We start from the raw sequence: 16,767 nt of genomic DNA, 5'->3' as shown, positions 1-16,767 counted from the left end.
AGAGAGCATGGAGCCACAGTGTTTCCATATCATTCTTCTTGGGAAAAACGGTGTTTTTGCCCCTGTCCAAAGGTTTAATTGTGATTTTACCCCTGTTTTTTCAACTTTGTGATTTTACCCCTGTTATTTTGAAACGAAGGAGCCGTTTGCCCCTGGTTTGGATGTCCGTTATTTAGAGGCTGATTAAACGATTTAAAAAAAACAAAACACATAAAATCAGATGCGAAATGACTGAAATGCCCCTTCCTCTTCGTTCTTATCCGCTCGTTCTCTTCGTTGCTATCTGGTGCGGACAGAAGACCGGCGGCCGAGCACCGTTGCGCCCGCGCGCCCCTGCGCCCGCCGGCCATGGCGCTCCAGCAACCCCGCGCCCGCGCGACGGCGGCCCTCGGCGACCTCGCCCGCCGGTCATGGCGCTCCGGCAACCCCGCATCGGGACGACGTGGGCGCGGAGCGGCTCGGGACGCGGGGGCGGGCGTCGCGGCATCAGGGCGGGCGGCGGCGGTGCTTGGCCGCGGCTGCCAGGGCGCCTGGCGACGTGGAGGCGGAGCGGGCAGGGGCGCAGCCGTGAGGGCTCGCCCGCACCGTGCGCTCGCCGGAGGCCGCGAGGGCTCGCCCGCGCCGTGCGCTCGCCGGCCGCCGCCGCGCTCGGCGGCTACCGCGAGGGCTCACTCGCGCCGCGCGCTCGCCGGCCGCTGCGAGGGCTCGTAACCAGATATCCCATTGTCCCTTTGCAGCGCTATATGGCCCATCTCATATCAATTTACTTTTGCTGGTTTGGTTCAGACTCTCGTGTTGATCCGGGCTTGGTACACGGTTTCGTCCGCGTGATGCTGACGTGTTTAGGAGTGTAGTAGATGCGTGAAGCTTTTGGCTGTCTAGCTCTACCATATTGGTTCTAATTCTACTATTGCTTGATTATACGTCTAGTCAAATCTAATTGCTTGGTTCTATTAGTGCTCGCGTGCTTGACTAGCTACATTCTTCCGAAACTTCCCCTTTATTTTGCCTTTTGTTTTAGTTTCAAAATAATAATTTATCAAAACGTGCTCCAGCTTGGTCCAGTCTGATATAGTCTAGATTTGTTAAATCACCATATGTCACATGGGAGTTTCTAGCAAGTTTCAGTTTCAGAATGTTTCTTTGGCGGTGTTGTAGAATTCTGAATTCGGAATGATTTTTTGGCGTTGTCGTAGAATTCTGAATCGGGTTGGAGTCATAGATGAACTCATGCTGAGTTAGGTCCAGAGTTATTGAGCAAAGCCGGGAATTGTCCACTTTGCTTTGGATTGTTCCTGTTTCGTGCAAGTATATTCTAAGCTGGCCCACAGCGATACAAATTTGTCTGGTTTCATCCACTACCCCTTCGACAGTGACTCCAAGTATGGGGCACAATACTGGCTACAACAGTATCTGTTCTTGTGCTGACCTTTCTTTCTTTTTTTATTTACTGAAGATCACGTTAATGTATGTGTAGATTAAGAAGATCATGCACAACCTGCGGCAGTATCAGGTCCCTTTGCAGCGCTATATGGCCATGATGGACCTTCAGGTATCCCAGTTTATCCTTTCTACTCTTATATGAAAGCTTGCGACTGCCAGCATAATTGAAATGAGATGTTCACTTAGAACGAATGGTTGGTTGCATCATTGTGCTTAACAACTCCTGTTTTCAGGAGAGGAACGAGAGGCTTTTCTACAAGCTTTTAATTGATAATGTGGGGGAGCTGCTTCCTGTTGTTTACACACCAACTGTAGGTGAGGCCTGCCAGAAGTATGGGTCCATCTTTCGACAACCACAGGGTCTGTATGTCAGCCTGAGGGACAAGTATGTGTGCCTGTATTTGCTCGAAATTTACAAAAATATATAGCTGTTTCCTATCTACCTATGTGATCTGGACTGACCTCGAGGTGCATTCCAGGGGGAGGGTCCTAGAAGTTCTAAGGAACTGGCCACATAGGGACATTCAAGTTATCTGTGTTACTGATGGTAAGCGAATCTTGGGACTTGGAGATTTGGGTTGTCAGGTATGATTCTCATTAGTTGCGTATTACTTGAGGGCCTTTGCTTATATTATACTGAATCCTTCTATAGGGAATGGGAATTTCTGTAGGCAAGCTTGCTCTATACACTGCTCTTGGAGGAGTTCGTCCATCAGCTGTAAGCGGTCATATCTTTTCTGTCCCCTTTTTGGTTGCATCTCTTGTAATGGTCCTGTATGTTTGGTACCAACAAACAACTAAGTTATCGCAATTGGCGAATTCTAAATTACGTTGCAGTGTTTGCCTATCACAATTGACGTTGGCACAAATAATGAGAAACTGCTTAATGATGAGTTCTACATTGGACTCCGGCAAAAACGTGCAACTAGCGAGGTATGTAGTTGTGTCGAGATTGCTGGGAGTTAGGAATTCGCAAAATATGTGACGCTTGAGAACTTATCTGTGCATTTTCCTTAATGGCAGGAGTATGATGAGCTTATGGAAGAGTTCATGGCTGCTGTTAAGCAAATCTACGGTGAGAAAGTCCTCATTCAGGTGAGTTAGACTCAAAATTGTACTTTTGCTATGCCAGATTAATTGAGATAACCATCCTTCAGTTTATTGCCTTTTGTGGTTGGAATACTCACTAGAATTTCTGCTGCTCTGTCGAGAAAAATATTTTAATGTTAGTATATTATATAAGCAACTTTTCTCTGCCAGTAACGATGTGGCTGTAGTTCGTTCTCATCAACTTTCACATGTTTTCTTATCCATTCATTTCTGGAAGGACATCTGGTATAATTTTGCCATCATTCTTTCTGTCCAGAGGGAGCGTTTAGCCACCTGGAGATCGCCATCACCTGCGTCCTGCCGCCGCCCCTGCGCCTTGTGCCAGAGACCATCCTGCACGGCATCGCCGAATCGGTACCGACTTCAGGAGGTTTCACTGGGAGAAGGCGGCAGTGTCCAGAGCTATGCCGACGCTGGATGCGGCGGCATCGAGCAGAGACCAAAGCCTCAGAAAGCTAGAGTCGCTGATGATCCTAGCCTTAGCTTGTACATGGAGAGGCGTATGTGTGCAGCGTGATCATTTATATCTGGTTTCTGCTATACAGGAACTAATTTGAGACATATCTGGTTTCTGCTATATAGGAACTAATTTGAGACCAGAACACATGGAAACACGGCGGAGTCCAGTCCACTGTCTACATATGAATCGATCTCTGTAGCATCTTATGTAATCTCCCATCCCAGCATTATGAACCTTTTGATCCCAAAATTTTGAATATTTATCAATATTAAATCTGAGTTCAAATAATTGCAAGTTGTGCCAAATATGTTTGACCAAATTTAATCAATTATCAGCATACAATAAAAAAGTCTAATTCCAAATCAAGGTAAAATCACAATTAGGCATAACAAACAGGGACAAAATCGCATAGGCATTTATGTCCTTTTGTACAAAGTTTAACACCGTTAGGGGTGGATGACGGAGCAGGGGCAAATTGGTGCTTCGTGAATGGCACAGTAGGAGTAAATTCACAAAGTCAAAAAAATAAGGGCAAAATCACAATTTCGATACAAAACAAGGGTACAAACGCAAGAGCCCCTTCTTCTTGCATACACCTATGAGCCGTGGAAAAATACAAACACGACAGGATATGGTTTCTGTTTCTTTTGTTTTTGGTGAGAGATGTGAAAAAAGTTTCACTATAAAAAATAATAGCAAGAAAGTTTAGTGTTGTTTCCAAAAAAAAATTGTATTTATAGTCTCAGCAAATATAATTTGGAGGACAGAAGTAAAAGAGACCCATTTGAAAGAGAAGCATGGACCCATATATATAGAAAACGAGAAAACTAAGTGTAGGAATGAAATAAAACTCTGACCGAATACGGAAGAATTTAAACTTGATGAGTCAATGAATGATATAGTACCAAATAACATAAATGGCCAATGTGGCAATGCGTCCGTGGATGCAGGAAAATGAACGACGGCTTTGTTGGTATACTAGAGTCTAGAGCAATCTTCTCCACTCACTCGTGTCTGACCATAATGTGCTCACAATCAGCCTCCTCACCTTTTTCTCTCAAAACAATGCAAGTAAACATCATTCTGTCCGGCGTGAATGCTAAGATTGTGCTCTTCATTGTTTAAGAAAAGCTCAACATATTAGCCCTTATTTAGTTCCAACCCAAAATCCCAAAAAGTGCTACAATAGCCATTACATCGAATGTTTGTGGCCCGTGTATGGAGCATTAAATGTAGACGAAAAAAAAACTAATTGTACAGTTTGGTGGGAAATTACGAGACAAACATTTTGAGCCTAATTAGTCCATGTTTGAACATTAATTGCCAAATAAAAACGAAATTGCTACAGCAACCCTAAATTCCAACTTCCAGAAACTAAACGCGCGCTTAGTATTGCAACTCTACATCTCACACATATAGCTTCCACGGAAAAATTAGTGTCCATGCGAGTCCAAAATCGATAATAAAAGCACCCATGTAATGTAATGTAATTATTGTAGCATCTGTCTCTCAAGTATATGTATTGCTGGTATAGTTTTACTGCCTCTGTCGTAGAATAAATCAATTTTAAGATTTGTTATAAGTCAAACTATTTTAAATTTAATTAATTTACAAACCTATTAATATTTCTGACATTAAATTTGTATCAATAGATATATCATGATATACTATATTATTATAATGTATATATATTTGGTGTCACTAGACACATCATAATATATATTTTTATAATGTATATTTGGTGTCATAGAGGATATTATTATTTTCTATAAATTTAATTAAATTTAAGATAATTTGACTTGAGGAGATTCGGGAAATTAATTTCTTGTGGCAGAGAGATAGTATTCAGGAGCATATAGATTTGCAATTAATAATTATAATAATAAGAAATAAAACTGGTCCAGCAGGCAGTGGCGCACACGTCGCCCCAAACCCGGTGGCCCCGCCGTTCGAAACCAAATCAATCACGGGGCAAAACGTGCCCGCGCGGGTCCCACCCCTCGCATAAACCCGTCGCTTAGCCTCCCTTCCTTCCTCTGTAACCCACCAGGCCACCACCACCCGTCCGCCATTAACCCTCCTCTCCTCCTCCACCGCCACCTCCTCTCCATGCACGCCGGCGCCAGGCCCGACCGCGACCGCGAGGCTTCAGCGCTAGCAGCATCCAATACCGTTGGCTAGCGGAGAGGTGGCCTGGGGGATGGCGAAGCCGACGCCGGTGGCCTCGGCAGAGGAGGCGGCGGCGATGCGGCGCCGGCTGAGGCGCCTGGTGGCCGCGGTGGTGGCCGGGAGCGCCGACGCCGAGGCCTTCGACGACGCGGCCGAGGCGCTCGCCAAGCTCAGGGACGCCGAGCTTGGCCCCCGCAAGGACAACACGGCAGGCGACGCCGACGGCGGGCGGAACAAGCGCCGCACGGAGGCCGCGGTGCCGGAGCACTTCCTTTGCCCCATCTCCTCGGAGATCATGAGGGATCCCGTCGTCCTCGCCTCCGGCCAGGTACTTACCACCTCGCCTTCCCTTCCCCGTCGTCGCTTGGTGTTGCGGGGTCGATTAGATTGGATTGGATGTGCTCCTTTCAGCCGGTGGATTTTATTTTACTAGCATTAATTGCCGTTTCTCAACCAAGCTACGTAGTAAGTTTTTAGCCTGCCGTATTAATACGATTTTTTAAGAAAAGAATTGAAGTGCGATTTTATTTATTTCCTAGTATAAGTGAAGTGATCGACGGGACGGATTTCGAATTTCCTTTTAGCGCCTACAGTATAATTTACCTTCCCTTTCCCGGCGCAAGTCCTTTTGATTGCTCCTCCTCTACTCTCGCTCGTGTCCTCATCCTTGCACTCTGTGGCTGTGCTAGCGCTGCTGCGACGTCTGAACCTCCACACACAGCTAAAAATTTAATTTTGTGGTGTGCCAGAAGCTTCTGATGATACCGCCACCTGTCCCTTTCCTGCCTCGGACAGTTTTGTTTGTGCCCCCTTTATTTCTGTCAAGTTTTATTTATTTTTCATCTGCTACTTTTTGCTCGTGATTCGCCGCTCTCCCGTGATGTGATTGCGGCTGCTGATCAGCGTTTTCAAAAGATTCCGTCTAGGAGTAGTTTCTTTTTTTACTTTTCCTTTTGTTACAGTCAGATTTTTTTTCTTTTTTGTCGTTGATTATTCTGAGGACGCGAGGGTTACAACTTTCTCTTTCGGTGCTACTGTTGCTTTTGTCGTTCGATTATTGGTGGTTATTCTCCAGGCATGGGCTAAAATAGACTGATCTTACTGAGCGATAGAGTATTCTAATTTCCTGTGCTGTTTTAATTATTTAACCTCTTGCTAGCTCTTGTAAAATTACGATCTCTGATTGAATAAGTGTTCCATTCCTGTTGCTGGAACTGTCGTTGCACCATTCTCTTGTACTTTCTCCATGGCAAGTACTAAATAGAGACGAACCCACATGGGGATTCTTCCTCTTTGCTACGCAACCGCGTGCGCTTCTGCTCTCTTTCCACAGATGACGTTGCGTACTGCAACACGAGACCCGGATTTTATGGCTTGGATTTGGAACGACGATTATTATTACGTGATTTCAGATGGGTGCTGTCACTCTGACCGTCCTACGCCCCCCATGTTGGACAGTGCATGTGACCCGAGTTTTATTGCCATGTTCACTTGCCGTTCCCTAGTTCTTCGCATTGACTAATCATGAAAAGATTCAGCTTTTATGGCCTTGGGATTTTGTTTGCATCATTCTGTCGGTGTGATGTGAGCACCGCATCAATTGAACGAACCTTTTAGCTATTTTTCGTCCGCTATATTGGTGCCGTGGTACTCGTCCTTGTTTGCTGAGAGACTTCCATTCCCAGCACATATACCTTGATTCTTTCCGGGTTGTTCTTGGTTCTTGTTTCAATTGCTTCACCCCACCATGTGAAAGTGTTACATCATTGAAAGTTAAAGCCATAAAAGTTCTGGAAGGGAGTGAGTCAACATGTAACTGTATGTATTATGTTGAATTAAAAAGAAAAGTAGCTTTTATATAAATTTGCACAATGGATGAATTATTCTGTATTGAAGAGGGGAATGGAGCTGCTCATAACAAAAGTTAATGTTTGAAGATTCAGTTTTAACTGGTTTTGGATACAAGAGTTCTAACACTTCAATTGCCTGTCCCTTTGGAGATGTGCTGTATCCCATACTAGCTGTACTGTATTGACTTTCCTGCCTCTGTCGGCGTGTCCTGTTCAGAATTTATTCCTTCGTTCAGAGATCTGCAATGACATCCCAAAATAGAAGACCCGTTCCATGTTTGTTAGCGATACAGCTAAATGGTTTAATATCTATTTTTGATTTTCTTCAACAACATGATCCAAAAGAGAACCCTTTCTGCAAATGAGTCTCCAGGAGAGAGGAAACTCATATTTGGGTTGTGCCTCTGCTGTAACCTAAAATGGGTTTCGCATATAGGTATTCTATTGGAGGCTGATACAGTACCATCCACGACTCATTTTGGGTTTAGGTCTCCATATGGGTCATCCATTGGAGACAACCTAAGGTGGTGTTTAAATTCAGGGATAAAGTTTAGGGGTGTCACATCGGGTGACATCGGGTGTCATATGGGAGTGTTCGGATAGTAATAATAAAATAAATTACACAGGTCCTCAGTAATCCGCGAGACGAATTTATTAAGCCTAATTAATCCGTCACTAGCATATGTTTACTGTAGCACTGCCTTGTCAAATCATGGACTAATTAGGTTTAAAAAATTCATCTCGCAAAGTAGTCAAAATCTATATAATTAGTTATTTTTTTAGTCTATATTTAATACTCTATGCATGTGTTCAAATATTCGATGTAATAGGGACTAAACTTTAGGGGAGTAAATAAACAAGCCTCAGTTTTCCTTACAAACGACTTGACAAGTTTAATTCAAATTTTAATTAGCCCTGCGCCACCCAGTTGTGTTCAAATAAATACGATTGAGACTTCTGTTTGCAGCATTTTTGCATGAATAAGTTGGTATGACACTACCACTTTTACCTTCAGGAGAAATAGGTTAATTTAGATTCTTCTTGAATAAAATGGTTGGTATTACCAGCTTCATTTTCCTGGCCAAGGTCCCATATTCATCACTGTGCCTGAATGACTGATGTGATTTAACTAAATTCTCTTTATAAATAACTCATACTTTGTGTGGCCCCTGATGTTGACGTTGTGTATTGGTTGCACGAATCCAAAATATTGTATCCAGCCTGTTCGTTGGTTGGATTCTGGGTTGATAAGCTCGGTTGGTGCTGGTTTATTGTGAGAGAAAAACACTTTGACTGACAGATAAGTCCTAGCTGAAACCAACAAGCGAACAGGCTGATTGGCTTAACATAATAGTTGAGAAAAGTAACAAATCGGTCTGCTTCATACAACTGTTTGTTTCTCTGTATGCTTACACAAAAGTCATGTAGCTTATGAGTTACAAATATGTTTCATAAGTAGTAATTGCTTTCTTTACTGCTGAATTGGCATAAAGTCCAATATTAAATTGATTTTTTCGCGGCATAAGCTTGACATAATTATTCTACTCCTTGTGCAGACGTATGATCGTCGTTTCATTCAAGAATGGTTAAGTGCTGGAAACCGGACATGCCCACAGACTCAACAAGTCCTTTCAAATACAATTATCATCCCGAACCACCTTGTCAGAAGCATGATCTCACAGTGGTGCACAGATAATGGGATCACTCTGCCACCAGTTGAGAACCATGACGAAGATCTGGTTAAAAATAATGAGCGGAAGACATTTAGTAAAATATTTGAGAGGATCGCATCATCGTCAAACCTATCTGAGCAGAGGGAAGCCATTAAAGATCTCAGGCTGTTGACTAAGTGCAACAGTTCACTAAGAGCAGCCTTAGGAGAGAAACCGGATTCAATCTCACAGATGATTTCCGTAGCATCCAACCCAGAGCTAGAAAACAATGCAGAAGTTCTGGAGGATATGGTGACAACTATTCTTAACCTTTCTATCCATGAGAGCAACAAGAAGATTATTGGAGATGACCCATTGGCAATCCCGTTCCTCATAAGGACCTTACAATCAGGAACCATGGAGTCCCGGAGCAATGCTGCAGCTGCCATCTTCAGTTTATCGGCCCTTGACAGCAACAAGGTGAAGATCGGCGAACTAGGCGTGATGAGGCCTCTGGTGGATCTCCTCGAACATGGCAGCATGATAGCAAAGAAAGATGCAGCTTCAGCTATCTTCAACCTCTGCATGCTGCACGAGAACAAATCAAGGGCCACCAAGAGTGGGGTTATTGACGTGACCCTGAAGGCCATCGCTGATGACTCGCTCGTGGATGAGTCTCTGGCCATCCTTGCCCTGCTGTCGGGCGACCATGAGACAGTAGAGGAGATCGGCGAGACTGGTGGCGTGGCCTCCATGCTCCATGTTATAAAGGAAGACCAGTGCAAGCGCAACAAGGAGAATGCAGTTGCGGTGCTTTTCGCAGTCTGTATGTACGACCGCACCAAACTGAGAGAGGTTGCGGAGCACGAGAAGCTGAATGGGTCCCTGGCCTGGCTCACGCAGAACGGCACTTCAAGGGCACGGCGGAAGGCTGCCGGGATCCTTGATAAGATGAAGAGGACCCTGCACCAGCCGCACTACTCCTGCTAGTGCCCCGCCTACCATGGTTGTGTAATTAGGGGAATAAGAGGGGCGTTGGTTGCTTCGCTGTATATATTCAGCCTGCATATATAGCTATACTCGTCTTTGGTTAGGTACATATGAGGTTATATTATATACAGTTTTTGTCTCGCAGAGTAAGTGGTGGTTTCCCCTCTGAAACGTTCTTGTTCATCTGAAATTTGCAGTTCACATGTTTCTTCAGGGTCTTTGCACGTGGTTCTGAATCATATCTGGTGCCGTACATGGATTTTTGTTTTGTCACAGAAATATGGGTGGTGTTTGCTCATGATCTGTGGTGCCTTTTTCTGTTGAGATGAGTCAACATTCTCCCGTGCTACAGATGGGTCGCTGAGACGTATGTTTCACGCGTTGTCGAATCAGATACCTAATCTGCTGACTTGTACATATTGGAATCAGATACCTAATCTGCTGACTACATATTGGAAGACTGGAAGTCCCTTTCAGGTCTTTATCCGGCTTTCGAGATAACCACCGTGTGGGCACTGGGCTTTGGCTCATTGGATGAAGTCCTAAAGATGTTAAGCTCCAGTCAGACGTTAGTATTGAAAGAGAATGAAAAATGAAAAGATTTTGGAACAACTGCTTTTCATTGATCTGTAAAATGAATTATATATATTTGAGGAGGTGTCTCCAAGAGACAACCGTTCACCAAAGGACAAGCCCCTAGTGACAGGATTAACTGTTAATCTACTACTAATCCTAACTGTCTGTAGATGAGATCACCAGTGGAGAGGTGTCTGTTGGCGAGCAGGTGCCTGCCCGTTCGGAGACACCGTTTTATAACACTCTCCCTTGATCGAATCTTTTTTGAGATCAATGCAGCCGTAAGCTTGGATTCCTCGAAAAACCCTGTGGGAAAAATCTAAGGAATATGTATGGATAGATATGCTATAAAAACTCCTTTAAACCTGATAGGAAAATAAGAAGAAAATAGCATATATGAGTGTGATTTAAATAAATCACTATGTCATTGGTATCCCATTACAAACCCCAGTGGGGAAAAATATTGGAGATACGACATATAGATTACTTCCCCAAAAACCATTTCAGGAAAAATATGAAAAGCAATATAAAGTGATATGTCGCTAAAACTCCTGTAAAAACCTAGTGGGAAAATTAGGAGAAACCATGAAGACATATTATTGGTATTGCCTCTTGGATAACTCACATGAAAAACCTTTTTAGGAAAAAAAACCATATATGAGTTGTGAGGGCAATATGTGTCTTTGATATTTCCCACAAAAACCCTGATAGAGAAAATAGGAAATATGACACATGTTTATGTTAATATTACCTTATTAAAAACTTTAACAAGAAACCTTATAAGTAAAACTTATGAAAGAAAATAGTATAATATGATGCTGGTACATGTCAACATTTAGGAGATGTCTTCCTCTGATTCTGGCAAATCTCGAAGTCACCGCATACCAATTCCATGTATCAATTTTTGAAACACAGAAGTTGGTAAAGACTTAGTAAATAGGTCAGCGAGATTATCACATGACTTGATTTGCAAGATGTTTATTTTCCCGTTTTCTTGTAATTCATGGGGATAAAACAGTTTAGGAACAATATGCTTAGTGATGTTGCTCTTTATGTAACCTGATTGCATCTGTGTAACACAAGCGGAATTATCTTCATAGATAATTATAGGTGATTCAATTGAATCAATACCACATGACTGTTGTATGTGGTTAATCATTCTGCGAAGCCATGCACATTCTCATGATGCCTCGTATAAATCAATAATTTCAGAATGATTAGTAGAGGTTGCTGTCAGAGTCTGCTTAGAAGACTTCCATAAAATAGCTGTACCTCCATGTAGGAATACAAATCCTGTTGTGTAACACTTCATATATATTTGATGCTATACTCATCGTTGATATGGAGATCTCATTTACCTAAAGGCATATAGTGCATTGTGAAAATAAAAAGGAGTATGGAATTTTGTTTCCATCTTCTTTTTTTAAGGGAAAGGTGGGTCTCTCTTGTGCTCAGGCACATATCTCTTCGCAAAAACCAGAAAACCCCCTTTTAAGTTACGTGCACCTAGTGACCTAGAACATGGCGACACAATATCTTTATAGCGTTTTTAATACACTTTTGTGCACCTATTAAAATACAAAAGGAGTATATTTCATTTTTGCAAGAAAGGCGGGTATCTCTCGTGCTTAGAGACATATCCCTAAGCAAAACAGAAACTTTTAAGTTACTTGCAGGCAGAGCATGAAGTTGTGGTGTCTTCACATCATTCTGAAATACACTTTTTGTGCCATGTGAAATATAGGAGTATGTTATTTTTCCTTTTACTTTTAGCGGGAAAGATAGGTCTCCCTCGTGCTCAGGGACATATCTCTCCGCAAAACTAGAAAACCGTTTTTAAGTTACTTGCACTCAAAGCATCTGAGTTACAATGCCTTCTTATCATTCTTACATGTACATTGTGCGTCGTAAAATACAAAAGGAGTATAGTTTTTTTTTCTTTTGCTTTCCCTTTTTGTGGGAAAGGTGGATCTCTAACACCTAGGCATATATTCGGAACCAAAACATAAATCCATTTTATATGTTACTTACACATAGAGAACGAAGTTGCATTGTCCTCCCATTATTCATATATACATTTTGTTCACAATGAAAATACTAAAAGGACTATATGTTTTTTTCTCTTAGGGTTTCCCTCTTTTTGGAAAGAACAGCCTCTCTCTCTCTCTCTCTCACCCTCAGACACCTATCCTTTTACAAAATGGAATGACGACCTTTTATGTTATTTGCGCAGAGAGCATGGAGCCACAGTGTTTCCATATCATTCTTCTTGGGAAAAACGGTGTTTTTGCCCCTGTCCAAAGGTTTAATTGTGATTTTACCCCTGTTTTTTCAACTTTGTGATTTTACCCCTGTTATTTTGAAACGAAGGAGCCGTTTGCCCCTGGTTTGGATGTCCGTTATTTAGAGGCTGATTAAACGATTTAAAAAAAACAAAACACATAAAATCAGATGCGAAATGACTGAAATGCCCCTTCCTCTTCGTTCTTATCCGCTCGTTCTCTTCGTTGCTATCTGGTGCGGACAGAAGACCGGCGGCCGAGCACCGTTGCGCCCGCGCGCCCCTGCGCCCGCCGGCCATGGCGCTCCAGCAACCCCGCGCCCGCGCGACGGCGGCCCTCGGCGACCTCGCCCGCCGGTCATGGCGCTCCGGCAACCCCGCATCGGGACGACGTGGGCGCGGAGCGGCTCGGGACGCGGGGGCGGGCGTCGCGGCATCAGGGCGGGCGGCGGCGGTGCTTGGCCGCGGCTGCCAGGGCGCCTGGCGACGTGGAGGCGGAGCGGGCAGGGGCGCAGCCGTGAGGGCTCGCCCGCACCGTGCGCTCGCCGGAGGCCGCGAGGGCTCGCCCGCGCCGTGCGCTCGCCGGCCGCCGCCGCGCTCGGCGGCTACCGCGAGGGCTCACTCGCGCCGCGCGCTCGCCGGCCGCTGCGAGGGCTCGTAACCAGATATCCCATTGTCCCTTTGCAGCGCTATATGGCCCATCTCATATCAATTTACTTTTGCTGGTTTGGTTCAGACTCTCGTGTTGATCCGGGCTTGGTACACGGTTTCGTCCGCGTGATGCTGACGTGTTTAGGAGTGTAGTAGATGCGTGAAGCTTTTGGCTGTCTAGCTCTACCATATTGGTTCTAATTCTACTATTGCTTGATTATACGTCTAGTCAAATCTAATTGCTTGGTTCTATTAGTGCTCGCGTGCTTGACTAGCTACATTCTTCCGAAACTTCCCCTTTATTTTGCCTTTTGTTTTAGTTTCAAAATAATAATTTATCAAAACGTGCTCCAGCTTGGTCCAGTCTGATATAGTCTAGATTTGTTAAATCACCATATGTCACATGGGAGTTTCTAGCAAGTTTCAGTTTCAGAATGTTTCTTTGGCGGTGTTGTAGAATTCTGAATTCGGAATGATTTTTTGGCGTTGTCGTAGAATTCTGAATCGGGTTGGAGTCATAGATGAACTCATGCTGAGTTAGGTCCAGAGTTATTGAGCAAAGCCGGGAATTGTCCACTTTGCTTTGGATTGTTCCTGTTTCGTGCAAGTATATTCTAAGCTGGCCCACAGCGATACAAATTTGTCTGGTTTCATCCACTACCCCTTCGACAGTGACTCCAAGTATGGGGCACAATACTGGCTACAACAGTATCTGTTCTTGTGCTGACCTTTCTTTCTTTTTTTATTTACTGAAGATCACGTTAATGTATGTGTAGATTAAGAAGATCATGCACAACCTGCGGCAGTATCAGGTCCCTTTGCAGCGCTATATGGCCATGATGGACCTTCAGGTATCCCAGTTTATCCTTTCTACTCTTATATGAAAGCTTGCGACTGCCAGCATAATTGAAATGAGATGTTCACTTAGAACGAATGGTTGGTTGCATCATTGTGCTTAACAACTCCTGTTTTCAGGAGAGGAACGAGAGGCTTTTCTACAAGCTTTTAATTGATAATGTGGGGGAGCTGCTTCCTGTTGTTTACACACCAACTGTAGGTGAGGCCTGCCAGAAGTATGGGTCCATCTTTCGACAACCACAGGGTCTGTATGTCAGCCTGAGGGACAAGTATGTGTGCCTGTATTTGCTCGAAATTTACAAAAATATATAGCTGTTTCCTATCTACCTATGTGATCTGGACTGACCTCGAGGTGCATTCCAGGGGGAGGGTCCTAGAAGTTCTAAGGAACTGGCCACATAGGGACATTCAAGTTATCTGTGTTACTGATGGTAAGCGAATCTTGGGACTTGGAGATTTGGGTTGTCAGGTATGATTCTCATTAGTTGCGTATTACTTGAGGGCCTTTGCTTATATTATACTGAATCCTTCTATAGGGAATGGGAATTTCTGTAGGCAAGCTTGCTCTATACACTGCTCTTGGAGGAGTTCGTCCATCAGCTGTAAGCGGTCATATCTTTTCTGTCCCCTTTTTGGTTGCATCTCTTGTAATGGTCCTGTATGTTTGGTACCAACAAACAACTAAGTTATCGCAATTGGCGAATTCTAAATTACGTTGCAGTGTTTGCCTATCACAATTGACGTTGGCACAAATAATGAGAAACTGCTTAATGATGAGTTCTACATTGGACTCCGGCAAAAACGTGCAACTAGCGAGGTATGTAGTTGTGTCGAGATTGCTGGGAGTTAGGAATTCGCAAAATATGTGACGCTTGAGAACTTATCTGTGCATTTTCCTTAATGGCAGGAGTATGATGAGCTTATGGAAGAGTTCATGGCTGCTGTTAAGCAAATCTACGGTGAGAAAGTCCTCATTCAGGTGAGTTAGACTCAAAATTGTACTTTTGCTATGCCAGATTAATTGAGATAACCATCCTTCAGTTTATTGCCTTTTGTGGTTGGAATACTCACTAGAATTTCTGCTGCTCTGTCGAGAAAAATATTTTAATGTTAGTATATTATATAAGCAACTTTTCTCTGCCAGTAACGATGTGGCTGTAGTTCGTTCTCATCAACTTTCACATGTTTTCTTATCCATTCATTTCTGGAAGGACATCTGGTATAATTTTGCCATCATTCTTTCTGTCCAGAGGGAGCGTTTAGCCACCTGGAGATCGCCATCACCTGCGTCCTGCCGCCGCCCCTGCGCCTTGTGCCAGAGACCATCCTGCACGGCATCGCCGAATCGGTACCGACTTCAGGAGGTTTCACTGGGAGAAGGCGGCAGTGTCCAGAGCTATGCCGACGCTGGATGCGGCGGCATCGAGCAGAGACCAAAGCCTCAGAAAGCTAGAGTCGCTGATGATCCTAGCCTTAGCTTGTACATGGAGAGGCGTATGTGTGCAGCGTGATCATTTATATCTGGTTTCTGCTATACAGGAACTAATTTGAGACATATCTGGTTTCTGCTATATAGGAACTAATTTGAGACCAGAACACATGGAAACACGGCGGAGTCCAGTCCACTGTCTACATATGAATCGATCTCTGTAGCATCTTATGTAATCTCCCATCCCAGCATTATGAACCTTTTGATCCCAAAATTTTGAATATTTATCAATATTAAATCTGAGTTCAAATAATTGCAAGTTGTGCCAAATATGTTTGACCAAATTTAATCAATTATCAGCATACAATAAAAAAGTCTAATTCCAAATCAAGGTAAAATCACAATTAGGCATAACAAACAGGGACAAAATCGCATAGGCATTTATGTCCTTTTGTACAAAGTTTAACACCGTTAGGGGTGGATGACGGAGCAGGGGCAAATTGGTGCTTCGTGAATGGCACAGTAGGAGTAAATTCACAAAGTCAAAAAAATAAGGGCAAAATCACAATTTCGATACAAAACAAGGGTACAAACGCAAGAGCCCCTTCTTCTTGCATACACCTATGAGCCGTGGAAAAATACAAACACGACAGGATATGGTTTCTGTTTCTTTTGTTTTTGGTGAGAGATGTGAAAAAAGTTTCACTATAAAAAATAATAGCAAGAAAGTTTAGTGTTGTTTCCAAAAAAAAATTGTATTTATAGTCTCAGCAAATATAATTTGGAGGACAGAAGTAAAAGAGACCCATTTGAAAGAGAAGCATGGACCCATATATATAGAAAACGAGAAAACTAAGTGTAGGAATGAAATAAAACTCTGACCGAATACGGAAGAATTTAAACTTGATGAGTCAATGAATGATATAGTACCAAATAACATAAATGGCCAATGTGGCAATGCGTCCGTGGATGCAGGAAAATGAACGACGGCTTTGTTGGTATACTAGAGTCTAGAGCAATCTTCTCCACTCACTCGTGTCTGACCATAATGTGCTCACAATCAGCCTCCTCACCTTTTTCTCTCAAAACAATGCAAGTAAACATCATTCTGTCCGGCGTGAATGCTAAGATTGTGCTCTTCATTGTTTAAGAAAAGCTCAACATATTAGCCCTTATTTAGTTCCAACCCAAAATCCCAAAAAGTGCTACAATAGCCATTACATCGAATGTTTGTGGCCCGTGTATGGAGCATTAAATGTAGACGAAAAAAAAACTAATTGTACAGTTTGGTGGGAAAT

The 16,767-nt window shown here is 43.4% G+C and overlaps 3 protein-coding genes across 5 annotated transcripts; all 3 read left to right on the top strand.

Moving 5' to 3' along the window:
* The first annotated feature begins 289 nt into the window (after nt 1–289).
* On the top strand, nt 290–3,318 carry LOC136463346 (NADP-dependent malic enzyme, chloroplastic-like). Of its 2 annotated transcripts, XM_066462346.1 has the most exons (8): nt 290–1,382; nt 1,478–1,552; nt 1,677–1,828; nt 1,923–2,028; nt 2,096–2,161; nt 2,281–2,376; nt 2,467–2,538; nt 2,810–3,318. In XM_066462346.1, exons 2-8 carry the CDS (start codon nt 1,490–1,492, stop codon nt 3,068–3,070), a joined length of 816 nt encoding a protein of 271 aa, XP_066318443.1. In that variant the 5' UTR covers nt 290–1,382; nt 1,478–1,489; the 3' UTR covers nt 3,071–3,318. The 2 variants fall into 2 exon arrangements, with proteins under 2 accessions (XP_066318443.1, XP_066318442.1); XM_066462345.1 differs by having other exon boundaries at nt 290–1,552.
* Nucleotides 3,319–5,013: 1,695 nt separating this feature from the next.
* LOC136467055 (U-box domain-containing protein 9-like) lies at nt 5,014–9,887 on the top strand. The gene is made up of 2 exons (XM_066465608.1): nt 5,014–5,510; nt 8,589–9,887. The coding sequence occupies exons 1-2, from the start codon at nt 5,214–5,216 to the stop codon at nt 9,672–9,674; spliced, it is 1,383 nt and encodes a 460-aa protein (XP_066321705.1). The 5' UTR covers nt 5,014–5,213; the 3' UTR covers nt 9,675–9,887.
* A 2,883-nt stretch (nt 9,888–12,770) lies between these two features.
* On the top strand, nt 12,771–15,802 carry LOC136463345 (NADP-dependent malic enzyme, chloroplastic-like). 2 transcript variants are annotated; one of them, XM_066462344.1, is made up of 9 exons: nt 12,771–13,863; nt 13,959–14,033; nt 14,158–14,309; nt 14,404–14,509; nt 14,577–14,642; nt 14,762–14,857; nt 14,948–15,019; nt 15,291–15,534; nt 15,617–15,801. In XM_066462344.1, exons 2-9 carry the CDS (start codon nt 13,971–13,973, stop codon nt 15,691–15,693), a joined length of 876 nt encoding a protein of 291 aa, XP_066318441.1. In that variant the 5' UTR covers nt 12,771–13,863; nt 13,959–13,970; the 3' UTR covers nt 15,694–15,801. The 2 variants fall into 2 exon arrangements, with proteins under 2 accessions (XP_066318441.1, XP_066318440.1); XM_066462343.1 differs by having other exon boundaries at nt 12,771–14,033; nt 15,617–15,802.
* The last annotated feature ends 965 nt before the right edge of the window (nt 15,803–16,767 follow it).

This window comes from Miscanthus floridulus, chromosome 7 (genome assembly GCF_019320115.1).
Source record: "Miscanthus floridulus cultivar M001 chromosome 7, ASM1932011v1, whole genome shotgun sequence".
Lineage (NCBI taxonomy): Eukaryota > Viridiplantae > Streptophyta > Magnoliopsida > Poales > Poaceae > Miscanthus > Miscanthus floridulus.
Note: the sequence above shows the minus strand (reverse complement) of the source record. Positions and strands in the feature narration are given on the sequence as shown.

What these genes read in the sequence shown, in the direction of transcription:
- LOC136463345 (XM_066462343.1), top strand. Translation starts at nt 13,971, where the DNA reads ATGCACAACCTGCGGCAGTATCAGGTCCCTTTGCAGCGCTATATGGCC. An exon ending in GAGGAGTTCGTCCATCAGCT is followed by an intron (nt 14,643 to 14,761) that starts GTAAGCGGTCAT and finishes ATTACGTTGCAG; the next exon opens with TGTTTGCCTATCACAATTGA. An exon ending in GTGAGAAAGTCCTCATTCAG is followed by an intron (nt 15,020 to 15,290) that starts GTGAGTTAGACT and finishes CTTTCTGTCCAG; the next exon opens with AGGGAGCGTTTAGCCACCTG.
- LOC136467055 (XM_066465608.1), top strand. Translation starts at nt 5,214, where the DNA reads ATGGCGAAGCCGACGCCGGTGGCCTCGGCAGAGGAGGCGGCGGCGATG. An exon ending in TCGTCCTCGCCTCCGGCCAG is followed by an intron (nt 5,511 to 8,588) that starts GTACTTACCACC and finishes CTCCTTGTGCAG; the next exon opens with ACGTATGATCGTCGTTTCAT.
- LOC136463346 (XM_066462346.1), top strand. Translation starts at nt 1,490, where the DNA reads ATGCACAACCTGCGGCAGTATCAGGTCCCTTTGCAGCGCTATATGGCC. An exon ending in GAGGAGTTCGTCCATCAGCT is followed by an intron (nt 2,162 to 2,280) that starts GTAAGCGGTCAT and finishes ATTACGTTGCAG; the next exon opens with TGTTTGCCTATCACAATTGA. An exon ending in GTGAGAAAGTCCTCATTCAG is followed by an intron (nt 2,539 to 2,809) that starts GTGAGTTAGACT and finishes CTTTCTGTCCAG; the next exon opens with AGGGAGCGTTTAGCCACCTG.